At 42.2% G+C, this 18,776-nt stretch overlaps 1 protein-coding gene across 1 annotated transcript in view; it reads left to right on the plus strand.

Annotated features, from left to right (window-relative positions):
* Positions 1-18,776, plus strand: part of LOC140402900 (DNA-directed RNA polymerase III subunit RPC3-like) — a gene marked incomplete at its 5' end in the record, with an annotated part of 131,308 nt that continues 112,532 nt past the window's right edge. Inside the window, 2 exons of the mRNA XM_072490528.1 lie at positions 1-42; positions 2,150-2,405. Of these exons, the coding sequence (XP_072346629.1) occupies positions 1-42; positions 2,150-2,405 (298 nt within the window). The remainder of the gene's footprint in view (positions 43-2,149; positions 2,406-18,776) is intronic.

Raw genomic sequence — 18,776 nt, forward strand, 5'->3', positions numbered from 1 at the left:
GGAACTCAGGAGAAACTTAAGTTAAAAACTTCTCGGGTGCCAGTAAGAATTGTTTTATTTATCTTCTATTGATTACAATTTGAAAGTCATTCAAAAGGCAATTCGTAGACAATTTGAAGCTTTCAAAAGAATCACAGACATTATATTCTTGCTCAGGCAGACAGCTCGACAATAACTTTTAAAAGTCAAAGTCTGAAAATGAAATATGAAAAGAGAGAGAGCGAGAGAGCGAGAGAGAGAGAGCGAGAGAGCGAGAGAGAGAGAGAGAGAGCGAGAGAGCGAGAGAGCGAGAGAGAGCGAGAGAGAGAGAGAGAGAGAGAGAGAGAGAGAGAGAGAGAGAGAGAGAGAGAGAGAGAGGAGAGAGAGAGAGAGAGAGAGAGAGAGAGAGAGAGAGAGAGAGAGAGAGAGAGAGAGAGAGAGAGAGAGAGAGAGAGAGAGAGAGAGTGAGAGAGAGAGAGAGCGAGAGAGAGACAGACAGAGAGAGAGAGCGAGAGAGAGACAGAGAGAGACAGACAGCAGAGAGAGAGAGAGAGCGAGAGAGAGAGAGCTAACCTTCAGCTTCAAACCAACAAAACAAAAACTAATAAACTACCTACAAAAACCTACCCTACCAATCTACCTAAACCTAATCTACAACAAAAACTCCAAACTCAAACTCAAACTCAAAACTAAAACTCAAAATGGCGGGCCGAAACTTCTTCAGTTATACCCTTTCATATCTGTCGTAAGTCGTCTAATTACACCCCCAATATAATCCTAATTGGTTTGGGTCAGACTCAAATACATTTGATTTGACGGCAAGCCGTCCACCTTCAATATGTGACGTTACTTCTAATTGTTGGATAGGGTGGCGGTGTTGACCTTGGGTAGGGTGCTCTTTCCAAGAGCCGGTGCAGACTTGATGGGCCGAATGGCCTCCTTCTGCACTGTAAAATTCTATGTTCTATGTTGCGTATCTACACACTTGTGTATGTTAAAGAATGCAATGTGTTGCTTTATCAAAGCCAAAATATGCTGGCTTGGATATTGCAAATGACTTGCAAAATGTAAATCAAAGTCTGTTTGAATTTAGCAAAGTGAATTATGCTGCTTCTATGAAAGTGTTATGTTTTGAGAAAGTTGGAATCAAATATATATTTGATTTGATGTTTTATAAACTGTCCATTTTAAAACCACACCAATAATCTAAAATGTTTCAGCCTCATCAGTTATGGAATGTGGTTCAGGCTATTATAACAATGGAGCTTTCATGTTATCTTATCAGGCAATGTTGTTGTTACGGGTCTTCTCTGTCGTTGGACACTGACTGGAAAAATGTATTCAAGACTGTCTGTTTTATCAGACTTCGGTGTTACTTCAAAACTGTGTAAAATGAATGTGCAGAATATGTGTCTCTTCAATCCTTAATTTAAAACTGGGGCTTAATATTTATGCTTAAACAGCTATCTTTTACCTATATTAGTTGTATTAGAAATACCTGGCTTCTGCACTCACTAACACCTTATACAGTTGCAGCATAACCTCCCTAGTCTTAAACTCCATCCCTCTAGCAATGAAGGGCAAAATTCCATTCGCCGCCTTAATCACCTGCTGCACCTGAAAACCAACTTTCTGCGACTCGTGCACTAGCACACCCAGGTCTCTCTGCACAGCGGCATGTTTGAATATTTTATCATTTAAATAATAATCCCTTTTGCTGTTATTCCGACCAAAATGGTTAACCTCACGTTAGAACCTAAAACGGTGGGAATGGTGGTTCCTCGGGGAGTGCAGCCAGAGTCAAGGTCACGGCACGGTGGGGGGGGGCTCTGTTCAAATGCCACTCCTTGTGAGAACCGCCGTGTTCAGAGAGCTGACCTGTTTCCCTAGTATTTGAGGGAAAATCCGGCGTGATTCTGGCTCCAGCTCTCTCTCTGCAGAGATTTCCGGATACTTTGTGTTGGGGATACCGAGGGAGTGGAAGCAGTGAGTCTGTTTATACCTTGTTTTAATAGTTGGGCTGAATGGTTACGTGGGCCCAGCTAAGCCTAAAGCACACCGGGAGACTGTGCGCAGGGGAGAGGAGGAAGGAGGAGGGCGGAGGGGGGTTACGTTGTGTAGGGGAGGACGGGTGTGTCAGGGTCTTGACTCACCATTTGCTCCGTTGCAGGTTAAGAAAGCTCTCTGCGTCCTCATCCATCACAACTTCGCCTCCTATCACGTGCACAAGCGGGGGTTTGTGGAGTACGAGGTGCACCACGCACCCATCATTCGCATTCTGCGCTACGCCCGCTACATCTACTCGGCCAAGACGCTATACGGAGACACGGGGGAGCTGATCATCGAGGAGCTCCTGCAGAACGGCAAGATGACCATGAGCGGAGCTGTGAAGAAAGTATCTGACAGGTTGCTGGAGACAATGGAGGGTGAGAGTGTGAGAATAAAGAGAGGCTGTGAATGGAGAGAATGAGAGGGAGAGAATGGAGAGGGAGGGACTGTACTTGTGAAAATAACAGAGGCAGTTGTTAGCGGTCTGTATAGAGGGGTCAGTGTTATATCACAGTCTGTATAGAGGGGTCAGTGTGTTATATCACAGTCTGTATAGAGGGTTCAGTGTTATATCACAGTCTGTATAGAGGGGTCAGTGTTATATCACAGTCTGTATAGAGGGGTCAGTGTTATATCGCAGTCTGTATAGTGGGGTCAGTGTGTTATATCACAGTCTGTATAGAGGGGTCAGTGTGTTATATCACAGTCTGTATAGAGGGGTCAGTGTGTTATATCACAGTCTGTATAGAGGGGTCAGTGTGTTATATCACAGTCTGTATAGAGGGTTCAGTGTTATATCACAGTCTGTATAGAGGGTTCAGTGTTATATCACAGTCTGTATAGAGGGGTCAATGTTATATCACAGTCTGTATAGAGGGTTCAGTGTGTTATATCACAGTCTGTATAGAGGGGTCAGTGTGTTATATCACAGTCTGTATAGAGGGTTCAGTGTTATATCACAGTCTGTATGGAGGGTTCAGTGTGTTATATCACAGTCTGTATAGAGGGTTCAGTGTTATATCACAGTCTGTATAGAGGGGTCAGTGTGTTATATCACAGTCTGTATAGAGGGGTCAGTGTTATATCACAGTCTGTATAGAGGGTTCAGTGTGTTATATCACAGTCTGTATAGAGGGGTCAGTGTTATATCACAGTCTGTATAGAGGGGTCAGTGTGTTATATCACAGTCTGTATAGAGGGGTCAGTGTGTTATATCACATTCTGTATAGAGGGGTCAGTGTGTTATATCACAGTCTGTATAGAGGGTTCAGTGTGTTATATCACAGTCTGTATAGAGGGTTCAGTGTGTTATATCACAGTCTGTATAGAGGGGTCAGTGTTATATCACAGTCTGTATGGAGGGTTCAGTGTGTTATATCACAGTCTGTATAGAGGGGTCAGTGTGTTATATCACAGTCTGTATAGAGGGGTCAGTGTTATATCACAGTCTGTATAGAGGGGTCAGTGTGTTATATCACAGTCTGTATAGAGGGGTCAGTGTGTTATATCACAGTCTGTATAGAGGGGTCAGTGTTATATCACAGTCTGTATAGAGGGGTCAGTGTTATATCACAGTCTGTATAGAGGGGTCAGTGTGTTACATCACAGTCTGTATAGAGGGGTCAGTGTTATATCACAGCCTGTATAGAGGGGTCAGTGTTATATCACAGCCTGTATAGAGGGGTCAGTGTTATATCACAGTCTGTATAGAGGGGTCAGTGTGTTATATCACAGTCTGTATAGAGGGGTCAGTGTTATATCACAGTCTGTATAGAGGGTTCAGTGTGTTATATCACAGTCTGTATAGAGGGGTCAGTGTTATATCACAGTCTGTATAGAGGGTTCAGTGTGTTATATCACAGTCTGTATAGAGGGGTCAGTGTTATATCACAGTCTGTATAGAGGCGTCAGTGTGTTATATCGCAGTCTGTATAGAGGGGTCAGTGTGTTATATCACAGTCTGTATAGAGGGGTCATTGTGTTATATCACAGTCTGTATAGAGGGGTCAGTGTTATATCACAGTCTGTATAGAGGGGTCAGTGTTATATCACAGTCTGTATAGAGGGGTCAGTGTTATATCACAGTCTGTATAGAGGGTTCAGTGTTATATCACAGTCTGTATAGAGGGGTCAGTGTTATATCACAGTCTGTATAGAGGGGTCAGTGTGTTATATCACAGTCTGTATAGAGGGGTCAGTGTGTTATATCACAGTCTGTATAGAGGGGTCAGTGTTATATCACAGTCTGTATAGAGGGGTCGGTGTTATATCACAGTCTGTATAGAGGGTTCAGTGTTATATCACAGTCTGTATAGAGGGGTCAGTGTTATATCACAGTCTGTATAGAGGGGTCAGTGTTATATCACAGTCTGTATAGAGGGGTCAGTGTTATATCACAGTCTGTATAGAGGGGTCAGTGTGTTATATCACAGTCTGTATAGAGGGGTCAGTGTGTTATATCACAGTCTGTATAGAGGGGTCAGTGTTATATCACAGTCTGTATAGAGGGGTCGGTGTTATATCACAGTCTGTATAGAGGGTTCAGTGTGTTATATCACAGTCCCTATAGAGGGGTCGGTCAGTGTTATATCACAGTCTGTATAGAGGGGTCAGTGTGTTATATCACAGTCTGTATAGAGGGGTCAGTGTTATATCACAGTCTGTATAGAGGGGTCAGTGTGTTATATCACAGTCTGTATAGAGGGGTCAGTGTTATATCACAGTCTGTATAGAGGGGTCAGTGTGTTATATCACAGTCTGTATAGAGGGGTCAGTGTTATATCACAGTCTGTATAGAGGGGTCAGTGTGTTACATCACAGTCTGTATAGAGGGGTCAGTGTTATATCACAGTATGTATAGAGGGAATAGTGTGTTATATCACAGTCTGTATAGAGGGGTCAGTGTTATATCACAGTCTGTATAGAGGGGTCAGTGTTATATCACAGTCTGTATAGAGGGGTCAGTGTTATATCACAGTCTGTATAGAGGGGTCAGTGTTATATCACAGTCTGTATAGAGGGGTCAGTGTGTTATATCACAGTCTGTATAGAGGGTTCAGTGTGTTATATCACAGTCTGTATAGAGGGGTCAGTGTGTTATATCACAGTCTGTATGGAGGGGTCAGTGTTATATCACAGTCTGTATAGAGGGGTCAGTGTTATATCACAGTATGTATAGAGGGGTCAGTGTTATATCACAGTCTGTATGGAGGGGTCAGTGTTATATCACAGTCTGTATAGAGGGGTCAGTGTTATATCACAGTCTGTATAGAGGGGTCAGTGTTATATCACAGTCTGTATAGAGGGGTCAGTGTGCTATATCACAGTCTGTATGGAGGGGTCAGTGTTATATCACAGTCTGTATAGAGGGGTCAGTGTTATATCACAGTCTGTATAGAGGGGTCAGTGTTATATCACAGTATGTATAGAGGGAATAGTGTGTTATATCACAGTCTGTATAGAGGGGTCAGTGTTATATCACAGTCTGTATAGAGGGGTCAGTGTTATATCACAGTCTGTATAGAGGGGTCAGTGTTATATCGCAGTCTGTATAGAGGGGTCAGTGTGTTATATCACAGTCTGTATAGAGGGGCCAGTGTTATATATCAAAGTCTGTATAGAGGGGTCAGTGTGTTACATCACAGTCTGTATAGAGGGGTCAGTGTTATATCACAGTCTGTATAGAGTGGTCAGTGTTATATCACAGTCTGTATAGAGGGTTCAGTGTGTTATATCACAGTCGGTATAGAGGGGTCAGTGTTATATCACAGTCTGTATAGAGGGGTCAGTGTGTTATATCACAGTCTTTATAGAGGGTTCAGTGTTATATCGCAGTCTGTATAGAGGGGTCAGTGTGTTATATCACAGTCTGTATAGAGGGGTCAGTGTGTTATATCACAGTCTGTATAGAGGGGTCAGTGTTATATCGCAGTCTGTATAGAGGGGTCAGTGTGTTATATCACAGTCTGTATAGAGGGGTCAGTGTGTTATATCACAGTCTGTATAGAGGGGTCAGTGTTATATCACAGTCTGTACAGAGGGGTCAGTGTGTTATATCACAGTCTGTATAGAGGGGTCAGTGTTATATCACAGTCTGTATAGAGGGGTCAGTGTGTTATATCACAGTCTGTATAGAGGGGTCAGTGTTATATCACAGTCTGTATAGAGGGGTCAGTGTTATATCACAGTCTGTATAGAGGGGTCAGTGTTATATCACAGTCTGTATAGAGGGGTCAGTGTTATATCACAGTCTGTATAGAGGGGTCAGTGTGTTATATCACAGTCTGCATAGAGGGGTCAGTGTTATATCACAGTCTGTATAGAGTGGTCAGTGTTATATCACAGTCTGTATAGAGGGTTCAGTGTTATATCACAGTCTGTATAGAGGGGTCAGTGTTATATCACAGTCTGTATGGAGGGGTCAGTGTTATATCACAGTCTGTATGGAGGGGTCAGTGTGTTATATCACAGTCTGTATAGAGGGGTCAGTGTTATATCACAGTCTGTATAGAGGGGTCAGTGTTATATCACAGTCTGTATAGAGGGGTCAGTGTGTTATATCACAGTCTGCATAGAGGGGTCAGTGTGTTATATCACAGTCTGTATAGAGGGGTCAGTGTTATATCACAGTCTGTATAGAGGGGTCAGTGTTATATCACAGTCTGTATAGAGGGGTCAGTGTGTTATATCACAGTCTGCATAGAGGGGTCAGTGTTATATCACAGTCTGTATAGAGTGGTCAGTGTTATATCACAGTCTGTATAGAGGGTTCAGTGTTATATCACAGTCTGTATAGAGGGGTCAGTGTTATATCACAGTCTGTATGGAGGGGTCAGTGTTATATCACAGTCTGTATGGAGGGGTCAGTGTGTTATATCACAGTCTGTATAGAGGGGTCAGTGTTATATCACAGTCTGTATAGAGGGTTCAGTGTTATATCACAGTCTGTATAGAGGGGTCAGTGTTATATCACAGTCTGTATGGAGGGGTCAGTGTGTTATATCACAGTCTGTATAGAGGGGTCAGTGTGTTATATCACAGTCTGTATAGAGGGGTCAGTGTGTTATATCACAGTCTGTATAGAGGGTTCACTGTTATATCACAGTCTGTATAGAGGGTTCAGTGTTGTATCAAGGTCTGTATAGGGGGTTCAGTGTTATATCACAGTCTGTATAGAGGGGTCAGTGTGTTATATCACAGTCTGTATAGAGGGGTCAGTGTGTTATATCACAGTCTGTATAGAGGGGTCAGTGTGTTATATTACAGTCTGTATAGAGGGTTCAGTGTTATATCACAGTCTGTATAGAGGGGTCAGTGTGTTATATCACAGTCTGTATAGAGGGGTCAGTGTGTTATATCACAGACTGTACAGAGGGGTCAGTGTTATATCACAGTCTGTATAGAGGGGTCAGTGTGTTATATCACAGTCTGTATAGAGGGGTCAGTGTTATATCACAGTCTGTATAGAGGGGTCAGTGTGTTATATCACAGTCTGTATAGAGGGGTCAGTGTTATATCACAGTCTGTATAGAGGGGTCAGTGTGTTATTTCACAGTCTGTATAGAGGGGTCAGTGTTATCTCACAGTCTGTATAGAGGGGTCAGTGTGTTATATCACAGTCTGTATAGAGGGGTCAGTGTTATATCACAGTCTGTATAGAGGGGTCAGTGTTATATCACAGTCTGTATAGAGTGGTCAGTGTGTTATATCACAGTCTGTATTGAGGGGTCAGTGTTATATCACAGTCTGTATAGAGGGGTCAGTGTTATATCACAGTCTGTATAGAGGGTTCAGTGTGTTATATCACAGTCTGTATAGAGGGGTCAGTGTGTTATATCACAGTCTGTATAGAGGGGTCAGTGTTATATCACAGTCTGTATAGAGGGGTCAGTGTTATATCACAGTCTGTATAGAGGGGTCAGTGTGTTATATCACAGTCTGTACAGAGGGGTCAGTGTTATATCACAGTCTGTATAGAGGGGTCAGTGTTATATCACAGTCTGTATAGAGGGGTCAGTGTTATATCACAGTCTGTATAGAGGGGTCAGTGTTATATCACAGTCTGTATAGAGGGTTCAGTGTGTTATATCACAGTCTGTATAGAGGGGTCAGTGTGTTACATCACAGTCTGTATAGAGGGGTCAGTGTTATATCACAGTATGTATAGAGGGAATAGTGTGTTATATCACAGTCTGTATAGAGGGGTCAGTGTTATATCACAGTCTGTATAGAGGGGTCAGTGTGTTATATCACAGTCTGTATAGAGGGGTCAGTGTTATATCACAGTCTGTATAGAGGGGTCAGTGTGTTATATCACAGTCTGTATAGAGGGGTCAGTGTTATATCACAGTCTGTATAGAGGGGTCAGTGTTATATCACAGTCTGTATAGAGGGGTCAGTGTTATATCACAGTCTGTATAGAGGGGTCAGTGTTATATCACAGTCTGTATAGAGGGTTCAGTGTGTTATATCACAGTCTGTATAGAGGGGTCAGTGTGTTACATCACAGTCTGTATAGAGGGGTCAGTGTTATATCACAGTATGTATAGAGGGAATAGTGTGTTATATCACAGTCTGTATAGAGGGGTCAGTGTTATATCACAGTCTGTATAGAGGGGTCAGTGTTATATCACAGTCTGTATAGAGGGTTCAGTGTTATATCACAGTCTGTATAGAGGGGTCAGTGTTATATCACAGTATGTATAGAGGGAATAGTGTGTTATATCACAGTCTGTATAGAGGGGTCAGTGTGTTACATCACAGTCTGTATAGAGGGGTCAGTGTTATATCACAGCCTGTATAGAGGGGTCAGTGTTATATCACAGTCTGTATAGAGTGGTCAGTGTTATATCACAGTCTGTATAGAGGGGTCAGTGTTATATCACAGTCTGTATAGAGGGGTCAGTGTGTTATATCACAGTCTGTATAGAGGGGTCAGTGTTATATCACAGCCTGTATAGAGGGGTCAGTGTTATATCACAGTCTGTATAGAGGGGTCAGTGTGTTATATCACAGTCTGTATAGAGGGGTCAGTGTTATATCACAGTCTGTATAGAGGGTTCAGTGTGTTATATCACAGTCTGTATAGAGGGGTCAGTGTTATATCACAGTCTGTATAGAGGCGTCAGTGTGTTATATCGCAGTCTGTATAGAGGGGTCAGTGTGTTATATCACAGTCTGTATAGAGGGGTCAGTGTGTTATATCACAGTCTGTATAGAGGGGTCAGTGTTATATCACAGTCTGTATAGAGGGGTCAGTGTTATATCACAGTCTGTATAGAGGGGTCAGTGTTATATCACAGTCTGTATAGAGGGTTCAGTGTTATATCACAGTCTGTATAGAGGGGTCAGTGTTATATCACAGTCTGTATAGAGGGGTCAGTGTGTTATATCACAGTCTGTATAGAGGGGTCAGTGTGTTATATCACAGTCTGTATAGAGGGGTCAGTGTTATATCACAGTCTGTATAGAGGGGTCGGTGTTATATCACAGTCTGTATAGAGGGTTCAGTGTTATATCACAGTCTGTATAGAGGGGTCAGTGTTATATCACAGTCTGTATAGAGGGGTCAGTGTTATATCACAGTCTGTATAGAGGGTTCAGTGTGTTATATCACAGTCTGTATAGAGGGGTCAGTGTTATATCACAGTCTGTATAGAGGGGTCAGTGTTATATCACAGTCTGTATAGAGGGTTCAGTGTGTTATATCACAGTCTGTATAGAGGGGTCAGTGTTATATCACAGTCTGTATAGAGGGTTCAGTGTTATATCACAGTCTGCATAGAGGGGTCAGTGTTATATCACAGTCTGTATAGAGTGGTCAGTGTTATATCACAGTCTGTATAGAGGGTTCAGTGTTATATCACAGTCTGTATAGAGGGGTCAGTGTTATATCACAGTCTGTATGGAGGGGTCAGTGTTATATCACAGTCTGTATGGAGGGGTCAGTGTGTTATATCACAGTCTGTATAGAGGGGTCAGTGTTATATCACAGTCTGTATAGAGGGTTCAGTGTTATATCACAGTCTGTATAGAGGGGTCAGTGTTATATCACAGTCTGTATGGAGGGGTCAGTGTGTTATATCACAGTCTGTATAGAGGGGTCAGTGTGTTATATCACAGTCTGTATAGAGGGGTCAGTGTGTTATATCACAGTCTGTATAGAGGGTTCACTGTTATATCACAGTCTGTATAGAGGGTTCAGTGTTGTATCAAGGTCTGTATAGGGGGTTCAGTGTTATATCACAGTCTGTATAGAGGGGTCAGTGTGTTATATCACAGTCTGTATAGAGGGGTCAGTGTGTTATATCACAGTCTGTATAGAGGGGTCAGTGTGTTATATTACAGTCTGTATAGAGGGTTCAGTGTTATATCACAGTCTGTATAGAGGGGTCAGTGTGTTATATCACAGTCTGTATAGAGGGGTCAGTGTGTTATATCACAGACTGTACAGAGGGGTCAGTGTTATATCACAGTCTGTATAGAGGGGTCAGTGTGTTATATCACAGTCTGTATAGAGGGGTCAGTGTTATATCACAGTCTGTATAGAGGGGTCAGTGTGTTATATCACAGTCTGTATAGAGGGGTCAGTGTTATATCACAGTCTGTATAGAGGGGTCAGTGTGTTATTTCACAGTCTGTATAGAGGGGTCAGTGTTATCTCACAGTCTGTATAGAGGGGTCAGTGTGTTATATCACAGTCTGTATAGAGGGGTCAGTGTTATATCACAGTCTGTATAGAGGGGTCAGTGTTATATCACAGTCTGTATAGAGTGGTCAGTGTGTTATATCACAGTCTGTATTGAGGGGTCAGTGTTATATCACAGTCTGTATAGAGGGGTCAGTGTTATATCACAGTCTGTATAGAGGGTTCAGTGTGTTATATCACAGTCTGTATAGAGGGGTCAGTGTGTTATATCACAGTCTGTATAGAGGGGTCAGTGTTATATCACAGTCTGTATAGAGGGGTCAGTGTTATATCACAGTCTGTATAGAGGGGTCAGTGTGTTATATCACAGTCTGTACAGAGGGGTCAGTGTTATATCACAGTCTGTATAGAGGGGTCAGTGTTATATCACAGTCTGTATAGAGGGGTCAGTGTTATATCACAGTCTGTATAGAGGGGTCAGTGTTATATCACAGTCTGTATAGAGGGTTCAGTGTGTTATATCACAGTCTGTATAGAGGGGTCAGTGTGTTACATCACAGTCTGTATAGAGGGGTCAGTGTTATATCACAGTATGTATAGAGGGAATAGTGTGTTATATCACAGTCTGTATAGAGGGGTCAGTGTTATATCACAGTCTGTATAGAGGGGTCAGTGTGTTATATCACAGTCTGTATAGAGGGGTCAGTGTTATATCACAGTCTGTATAGAGGGGTCAGTGTGTTATATCACAGTCTGTATAGAGGGGTCAGTGTTATATCACAGTCTGTATAGAGGGGTCAGTGTTATATCACAGTCTGTATAGAGGGGTCAGTGTTATATCACAGTCTGTATAGAGGGGTCAGTGTTATATCACAGTCTGTATAGAGGGTTCAGTGTGTTATATCACAGTCTGTATAGAGGGGTCAGTGTGTTACATCACAGTCTGTATAGAGGGGTCAGTGTTATATCACAGTATGTATAGAGGGAATAGTGTGTTATATCACAGTCTGTATAGAGGGGTCAGTGTTATATCACAGTCTGTATAGAGGGGTCAGTGTTATATCACAGTCTGTATAGAGGGTTCAGTGTTATATCACAGTCTGTATAGAGGGGTCAGTGTTATATCACAGTATGTATAGAGGGAATAGTGTGTTATATCACAGTCTGTATAGAGGGGTCAGTGTGTTACATCACAGTCTGTATAGAGGGGTCAGTGTTATATCACAGCCTGTATAGAGGGGTCAGTGTTATATCACAGTCTGTATAGAGTGGTCAGTGTTATATCACAGTCTGTATAGAGGGGTCAGTGTTATATCACAGTCTGTATAGAGGGGTCAGTGTGTTATATCACAGTCTGTATAGAGGGGTCAGTGTTATATCACAGCCTGTATAGAGGGGTCAGTGTTATATCACAGTCTGTATAGAGGGGTCAGTGTGTTATATCACAGTCTGTATAGAGGGGTCAGTGTTATATCACAGTCTGTATAGAGGGTTCAGTGTGTTATATCACAGTCTGTATAGAGGGGTCAGTGTTATATCACAGTCTGTATAGAGGCGTCAGTGTGTTATATCGCAGTCTGTATAGAGGGGTCAGTGTGTTATATCACAGTCTGTATAGAGGGGTCAGTGTGTTATATCACAGTCTGTATAGAGGGGTCAGTGTTATATCACAGTCTGTATAGAGGGGTCAGTGTTATATCACAGTCTGTATAGAGGGGTCAGTGTTATATCACAGTCTGTATAGAGGGTTCAGTGTTATATCACAGTCTGTATAGAGGGGTCAGTGTTATATCACAGTCTGTATAGAGGGGTCAGTGTGTTATATCACAGTCTGTATAGAGGGGTCAGTGTGTTATATCACAGTCTGTATAGAGGGGTCAGTGTTATATCACAGTCTGTATAGAGGGGTCGGTGTTATATCACAGTCTGTATAGAGGGTTCAGTGTTATATCACAGTCTGTATAGAGGGGTCAGTGTTATATCACAGTCTGTATAGAGGGGTCAGTGTTATATCACAGTCTGTATAGAGGGGTCAGTGTTATATCACAGTCTGTATAGAGGGGTCAGTGTGTTATATCACAGTCTGTATAGCGGGGTCAGTGTGTTATATCACAGTCTGTATAGAGGGGTCAGTGTTATATCACAGTCTGTATAGAGGGGTCGGTGTTATATCACAGTCTGTATAGAGGGTTCAGTGTTATATCACAGTCTGTATAGAGGGGTCAGTGTTATATCACAGTCTGTATAGAGGGGTCAGTGTTATATCACAGTCTGTATAGAGGGGTCAGTGTTATATCACAGTCTGTATAGAGGGGTCAGTGTGTTATATCACAGTCTGTATAGAGGGGTCAGTGTGTTATATCACAGTCTGTATAGAGGGGTCAGTGTTATATCACAGTCTGTATAGAGGGGTCAGTGTGTTATATCACAGTCTGTATAGAGGGGTCAGTGTTATATCACAGTCTGTATAGAGGGGTCAGTGTGTTATATCACAGTCTGTATAGAGGGGTCAGTGTGTTATATCACAGTCTGTATAGAGGGGTCAGTGTGTTATATCACAGTCTGTATAGAGGGGTCAGTGTTATATCACAGTCTGTATAGAGGGGTCAGTGTGTTATATCACAGTCTGTATAGAGGGTTCAGTGTTATATCACAGTCTGTATAGAGGGGTCAGTGTTATATCACAGTCTGTATAGAGGGGTCAGTGTGTTATATCACAGTCTGTATAGAGGGGTCAGTGTTATATCACAGTCTGTATAGAGGGGTCAGTGTTATATCACAGTCTGTATAGAGGGGTCAGTGTTATATCACAGTCTGTATAGAGGGGTCAGTGTTATATCACAGTCTGTATAGAGGGTTCAGTGTGTTATATCACAGTCTGTATAGAGGGGTCAGTGTGTTATATCACAGTCTGTATAGAGGGGTCAGTGTGTTATATCACAGTCTGTATAGAGGGTTCAGTGTTATATCACAGTCTGTATAGAGGGGTCAGTGTTATATCACAGTCTGTATAGAGGGGTCAGTGTTATATCACAGTCTGTATAGAGGGTTCAGTGTTATATCACAGTCTGTATAGAGGGGTCAGTGTTATATCACAGTCTGTATAGAGGGGTCAGTGTTATATCACAGTCTGTATAGAGGGGTCAGTGTGTTATATCACAGTCTGTATAGAGGGGTCAGTGTGTTATATCACAGTCTGTATAGAGGGGTCAGTGTGTTATATCACAGTCTGTATAGAGGGGTCAGTGTCTTATATCACAGTCTGTATAGAGGGGTCAGTGTGTTATATCACAGTCTGTATAGAGGGGTCAGTGTTATATCACAGTCTGTATAGAGGGGTCAGTGTGTTATATCACAGTCTGTATAGAGGGGTCAGTGTGTTATATTACAGTCTGTATAGAGGGGTCAGTGTGTTATATCACAGTCTGTATAGAGGGGTCAGTGTTATATCACAGTCTGTATAGAGGGTTCAGTGTTATATCACAGTCTGTATAGAGGGGTCAGTGTGTTATATCACAGTCTGTATAGAGGGGTCAGTGTGTTATATCACAGACTGTATAGAGGGGTCAGTGTTATATCACAGTCTGTATAGAGGGTTCAGTGTTATATCACAGTCTGTATAGAGGGGTCAGTGTTATATCACAGTCTGTATAGAGGGGTCAGTGTGTTATATCGCAGTCTGTATAGAGGGGTCAGTGTTATATCACAGTCAGTATAGAGGGGTCAGTGGGTTATGTCACAGTCTGTATAGAGGGTTCAGTGTTATATCACAGTCTGTATAGAGGGGTCAGTGTTATAACACAGTCTGTATAGAGGGGTCAGTGTTATATCACAGTCTGTATAGAGGGGTCAGTGTGTTATATCACAGTCTGTATAGAGGGATCAGTGTTATATCACAGTCTGTATAGAGGGCTCAGTGTGTTATATCACAGTCTGTATAGAGGGGTCAGTGTTATTTCACAGTCTGTATAGAGGGGTCAGTGTTATATCACAGTCTGTATAGAGGGGTCAGTGTTATATCACAGTCTGTATAGAGGGGTCAGTGTTATATCACAGTCTGTATAGAGGGGTCAGTGTGTTATATCACAGTCTGTATAGAGGGGTCAGTGGTTTATCACAGTCTGTATAGAGGGGTCAGTGTTATATCACAGTCTGTATTGAGGGGTAAGTGTTATATCACAGTCTGTATAGAGGGTTCAGTGTTATATCACAGTCTGTATAGAGGGGTCAGTGTGTTATATTACAGTCTGTATAGAGGGGTCAGTGTTATATCACAGTCTGTATAGAGGGGTCAGTGTGTTATATCACAGTCTGTATAGAGGGGTCAGTGTGTTATATCACAGTCTGTATGGAGGGGTCAGTGTTATATCACAGTCTGTATAGAGGGTTCAGTGTTATATCACAGTATGTATAGAGGGGTCAGTGTGTTATATCACAGTCTGTATAGAGGGGTCAGTGTGTTATATCACAGTCTGTATAGAGGGGTCGGTGTGTTATATCACAGTCTGTATAGAGGGTTCAGTGTTATATCACAGTCTGTATAGAGGGGTCAGTGTTATATCACAGTCTGTATAGAGGGGTCAGTGTGTTATATCACAGTCTGTATAGAGGGTTCAGTGTTATATCACAGTCTGTATAGAGGGGTCAGTGTTATATCACAGTCTGTATAGAGGGGTCAGTGTTATATCACAGTCTGTATAGAGGGGTCAGTGTGTTATATCGCAGTCTGTATAGAGGGGTCAGTGTTATATCACAGTCAGTATAGAGGGGTCAGTGGGTTATATCACAGTCTGTATAGAGGGTTCAGTGTTATATCACAGTCTGTATAGAGGGATCAGTGTTATATCACAGTCTGTATAGAGGGGTCAGTGTTATAACACAGTCTGTATGGAGGGGTCAGTGTTATATCACAGTCTGTATAGAGGGGTCAGTGTGTTATATCACAGTCTGTATAGAGGGATCAGTGTTATATCATAGTCTGTATAGAGGGCTCAGTGTGTTATATCACAGTCTGTATAGAGGGGTCAGTGTTATATCACAGTCTGTATTGAGGGGTCAGTGTTATATCACAGTCTGTATAGAGGGGTCAGTGTTATATCACAGTCTGTATAGAGGGGTCAGTGTTATATCACAGTCTGTATAGAGGGGTCAGTGTTATAACACAGTCTGTATGGAGGGGTCAGTATTATATCACAGTCTGTATAGAGGGGTCAGTGTGTTATATCACAGTCTGTATAGAGGGATCAGTGTTATATCACAGTCTGTATAGAGGGCTCAGTGTGTAATATCACAGTCTGTATAGAGGGGTCAGTGTTATATCACAGTCTGTATAGAGGGGTCAGTGTTATATCACAGTCTGTATAGAGGGGTCAGTGTTATATCACAGTCTGTATAGAGGGGTCAGTGTTATATCACAGTCTGTATAGAGGGGTCAGTGTGTTATATCACAGTCTGTATAGAGGGGTCAGTGTTATATCACAGTCTGTATAGAGGGGTCAGTGTTATATCACAGTCTGTATTGAGGGGTCAGTGTTATATCACAGTCTGCATATAGGGGTCAGTGTGTTATATCACAGTCTGTATAGAGGGGTCAGTGTGTTATATCACAGTCTGTATAGAGGGGTCAGTGTTATATCACAGTCTGTATAGAGGGGTCAGTGTGTTATATCACAGTCTGTATAGAGGGGTCAGTGTTATATCACAGTCTGTATAGAGGGGTCAGTGTTATATGACAGTCTGTATAGAGGGGTCAGTGTTATATCACAGTCTGTATTGAGGGGTCAGTGTTATATCACAGTCTGCATATAGGGGTCAGTGTGTTATATCACAGTCTGTATAGAGGGGTCAGTGTGTTATATCACAGTCTGTATAGAGGGGTCAGTGTTATATCACAGTCTGTATAGAGGGTTCAGTGTTATATCACAGTCTGTACAGAGGGGTCAGTGTGTTATATCACAGTCTGTATAGAGGGGTCAGTGTGTTATATCACAGTCTGTATATAGGGGTCAGTGTTATATCACAGTCTGTATAGAGGGGTCAGTGTGTTATATCACAGTCTGTATAGAGGGGTCAGTGTGTTATATCACAGTCTGGAGAGAGGTCAGTGTTATATCACAGTCTGTATAGAGGGGTCAGTGTGTTATATCACAGTCTGTATAGAGGGGTCAGTGTTATATCACAGTCTGTATAGAGCGGTCAGTGTGTTATATCACAGTCTGTATAGAGGGGTCAGTGTGTTATATCACAGTCTGTATAGAGGGGTCAGTGTTATATCACAGTCTGTATAGAGGGCTCAGTGTGTTATATCACAGTCTGTATAGAGGGGTCAGTGTGTTATATCACAGTCTGTATAGAGGGTTCACTGTTATATCACAGTCTGTATAGAGGGGTCAGTGTTATATCACAGTCTGTATAGAGGGGTCAGTGTTATATCACAGTCTGTATAGAGGGTTCAGTGTTATATCACAGTCTGTATAGAGGGGTCAGTGTTATATCACAGTCTGTATAGAGGGTTCAGTGTTATATCACAGTCTGTATTGAGGGGTCAGTGTTATATCACAGACTGTATAGAGGGTTCAGTGTGTTATATCACAGTCTGTATAGAGTGGTCAGTGTTATATCACAGTCTGTATAGAGGGTTCAGTGTTATATCACAGTCTGTATAGAGGGGTCAGTGTTATATCACAGTCTGTATAGAGGGTTCAGTGTTATATCACAGTCTGTATAGAGGGGTCAGTGTTATATCACAGTCTGTATAGAGGGGCCAGTGTTATATCACAGTCTGTATAGAGGGGTCAGTGTGTTATATCACAGTCTGTATAGAGGGGTCAGTGTGTTATATCACAGACTGTATAGAGGGGTCAGTGTTATATCACAGTCTGTATAGAGGGTTCAGTGTTATATCACAGTCTGTATAGAGGGGTCAGTGTTATATCACAGTCTGTATAGAGGAGTCAGTGTGTTATATCACAGTCTGTATAGAGGGGTCAGTGTGTTATATCACAGTCTGTATAGAGGGGTCAGTGTGTTATATCACAGTCTGTATAGAGGGGTCAGTGTGTTATATCACAGTCTGTATAGAGGGGTCAGTGTTATATCACAGTCTGTATAGAGGGGTCAGTGTGTTATATCACAGTCTGTATAGAGGGGTCAGTGTGTTATATTACAGTCTGTATAGAGGGGTCAGTGTGTTATATCACAGTCTGTATAGAGGGGTCAGTGTTATATCACAGTCTGTATAGAGGGTTCAGTGTTATATCACAGTCTGTATAGAGGGGTCAGTGTGTTATATCACAGTCTGTATAGAGGGGTCAGTGTGTTATATCACAGACTGTATAGAGGGGTCAGTGTTATATCACAGTCTGTATAGAGGGTTCAGTGTTATATCACAGTCTGTATAGAGGGGTCAGTGTTATATCACAGTCTGTATAGAGGAGTCAGTGTGTTATATCACAGTCTGTATAGAGGGGTCAGTGTGTTACATCACAGTCTGTATAGAGGGGTCAGTGTTATATCACAGTATGTATAGAGGGGTCAGTGTGTTATATCACAGTCTGTATAGAGGCGTCAGTGTGTTATATCACAGTCTGTATAGAGGGGTCAGTGTGTTATATCACAGTCTGTATAGAGGGTTCAGTGTTATATCACAGTCTGTATAGAGGGGTCAGTGTTATATCACAGTCTGTATAGAGGGGTCAGTGTGTTATATCACAGTCTGTATAGAGGGGTCAGTGTTATATCACAGTCTGTATAGAGGGGTCAGTGTGTTATATCACAGTCTGTATAGAGGGGTCAGTGTTATATCACAGTCTGTATAGAGGGGTCAGTGTTATATCACAGTCTGTATAGAGGGGTCAGTGTGTTATATCACAGTCTGTATAGAGGGGTCAGTGTGTTATATCGCAGTCTGTATAGAGGGGTCAGTGTTATATCACAGTCAGTATAGAGGGGTCAGTGTGTTATATCACAGTCAGTATAGAGGGTTCAGTGTGTTATATCACAGTCTGTATAGAGGGTTCAGTGTTATATCACAGTCTGTATAGAGGGGTCAGTGTTATAACACAGTCTGTATAGAGGGGTCAGTGTTATATCACAGTCTGTA

This window comes from Scyliorhinus torazame, chromosome 26 (assembly GCF_047496885.1).
Source record: "Scyliorhinus torazame isolate Kashiwa2021f chromosome 26, sScyTor2.1, whole genome shotgun sequence".
Taxonomy (NCBI): Eukaryota; Metazoa; Chordata; class Chondrichthyes; order Carcharhiniformes; family Scyliorhinidae; genus Scyliorhinus; species Scyliorhinus torazame.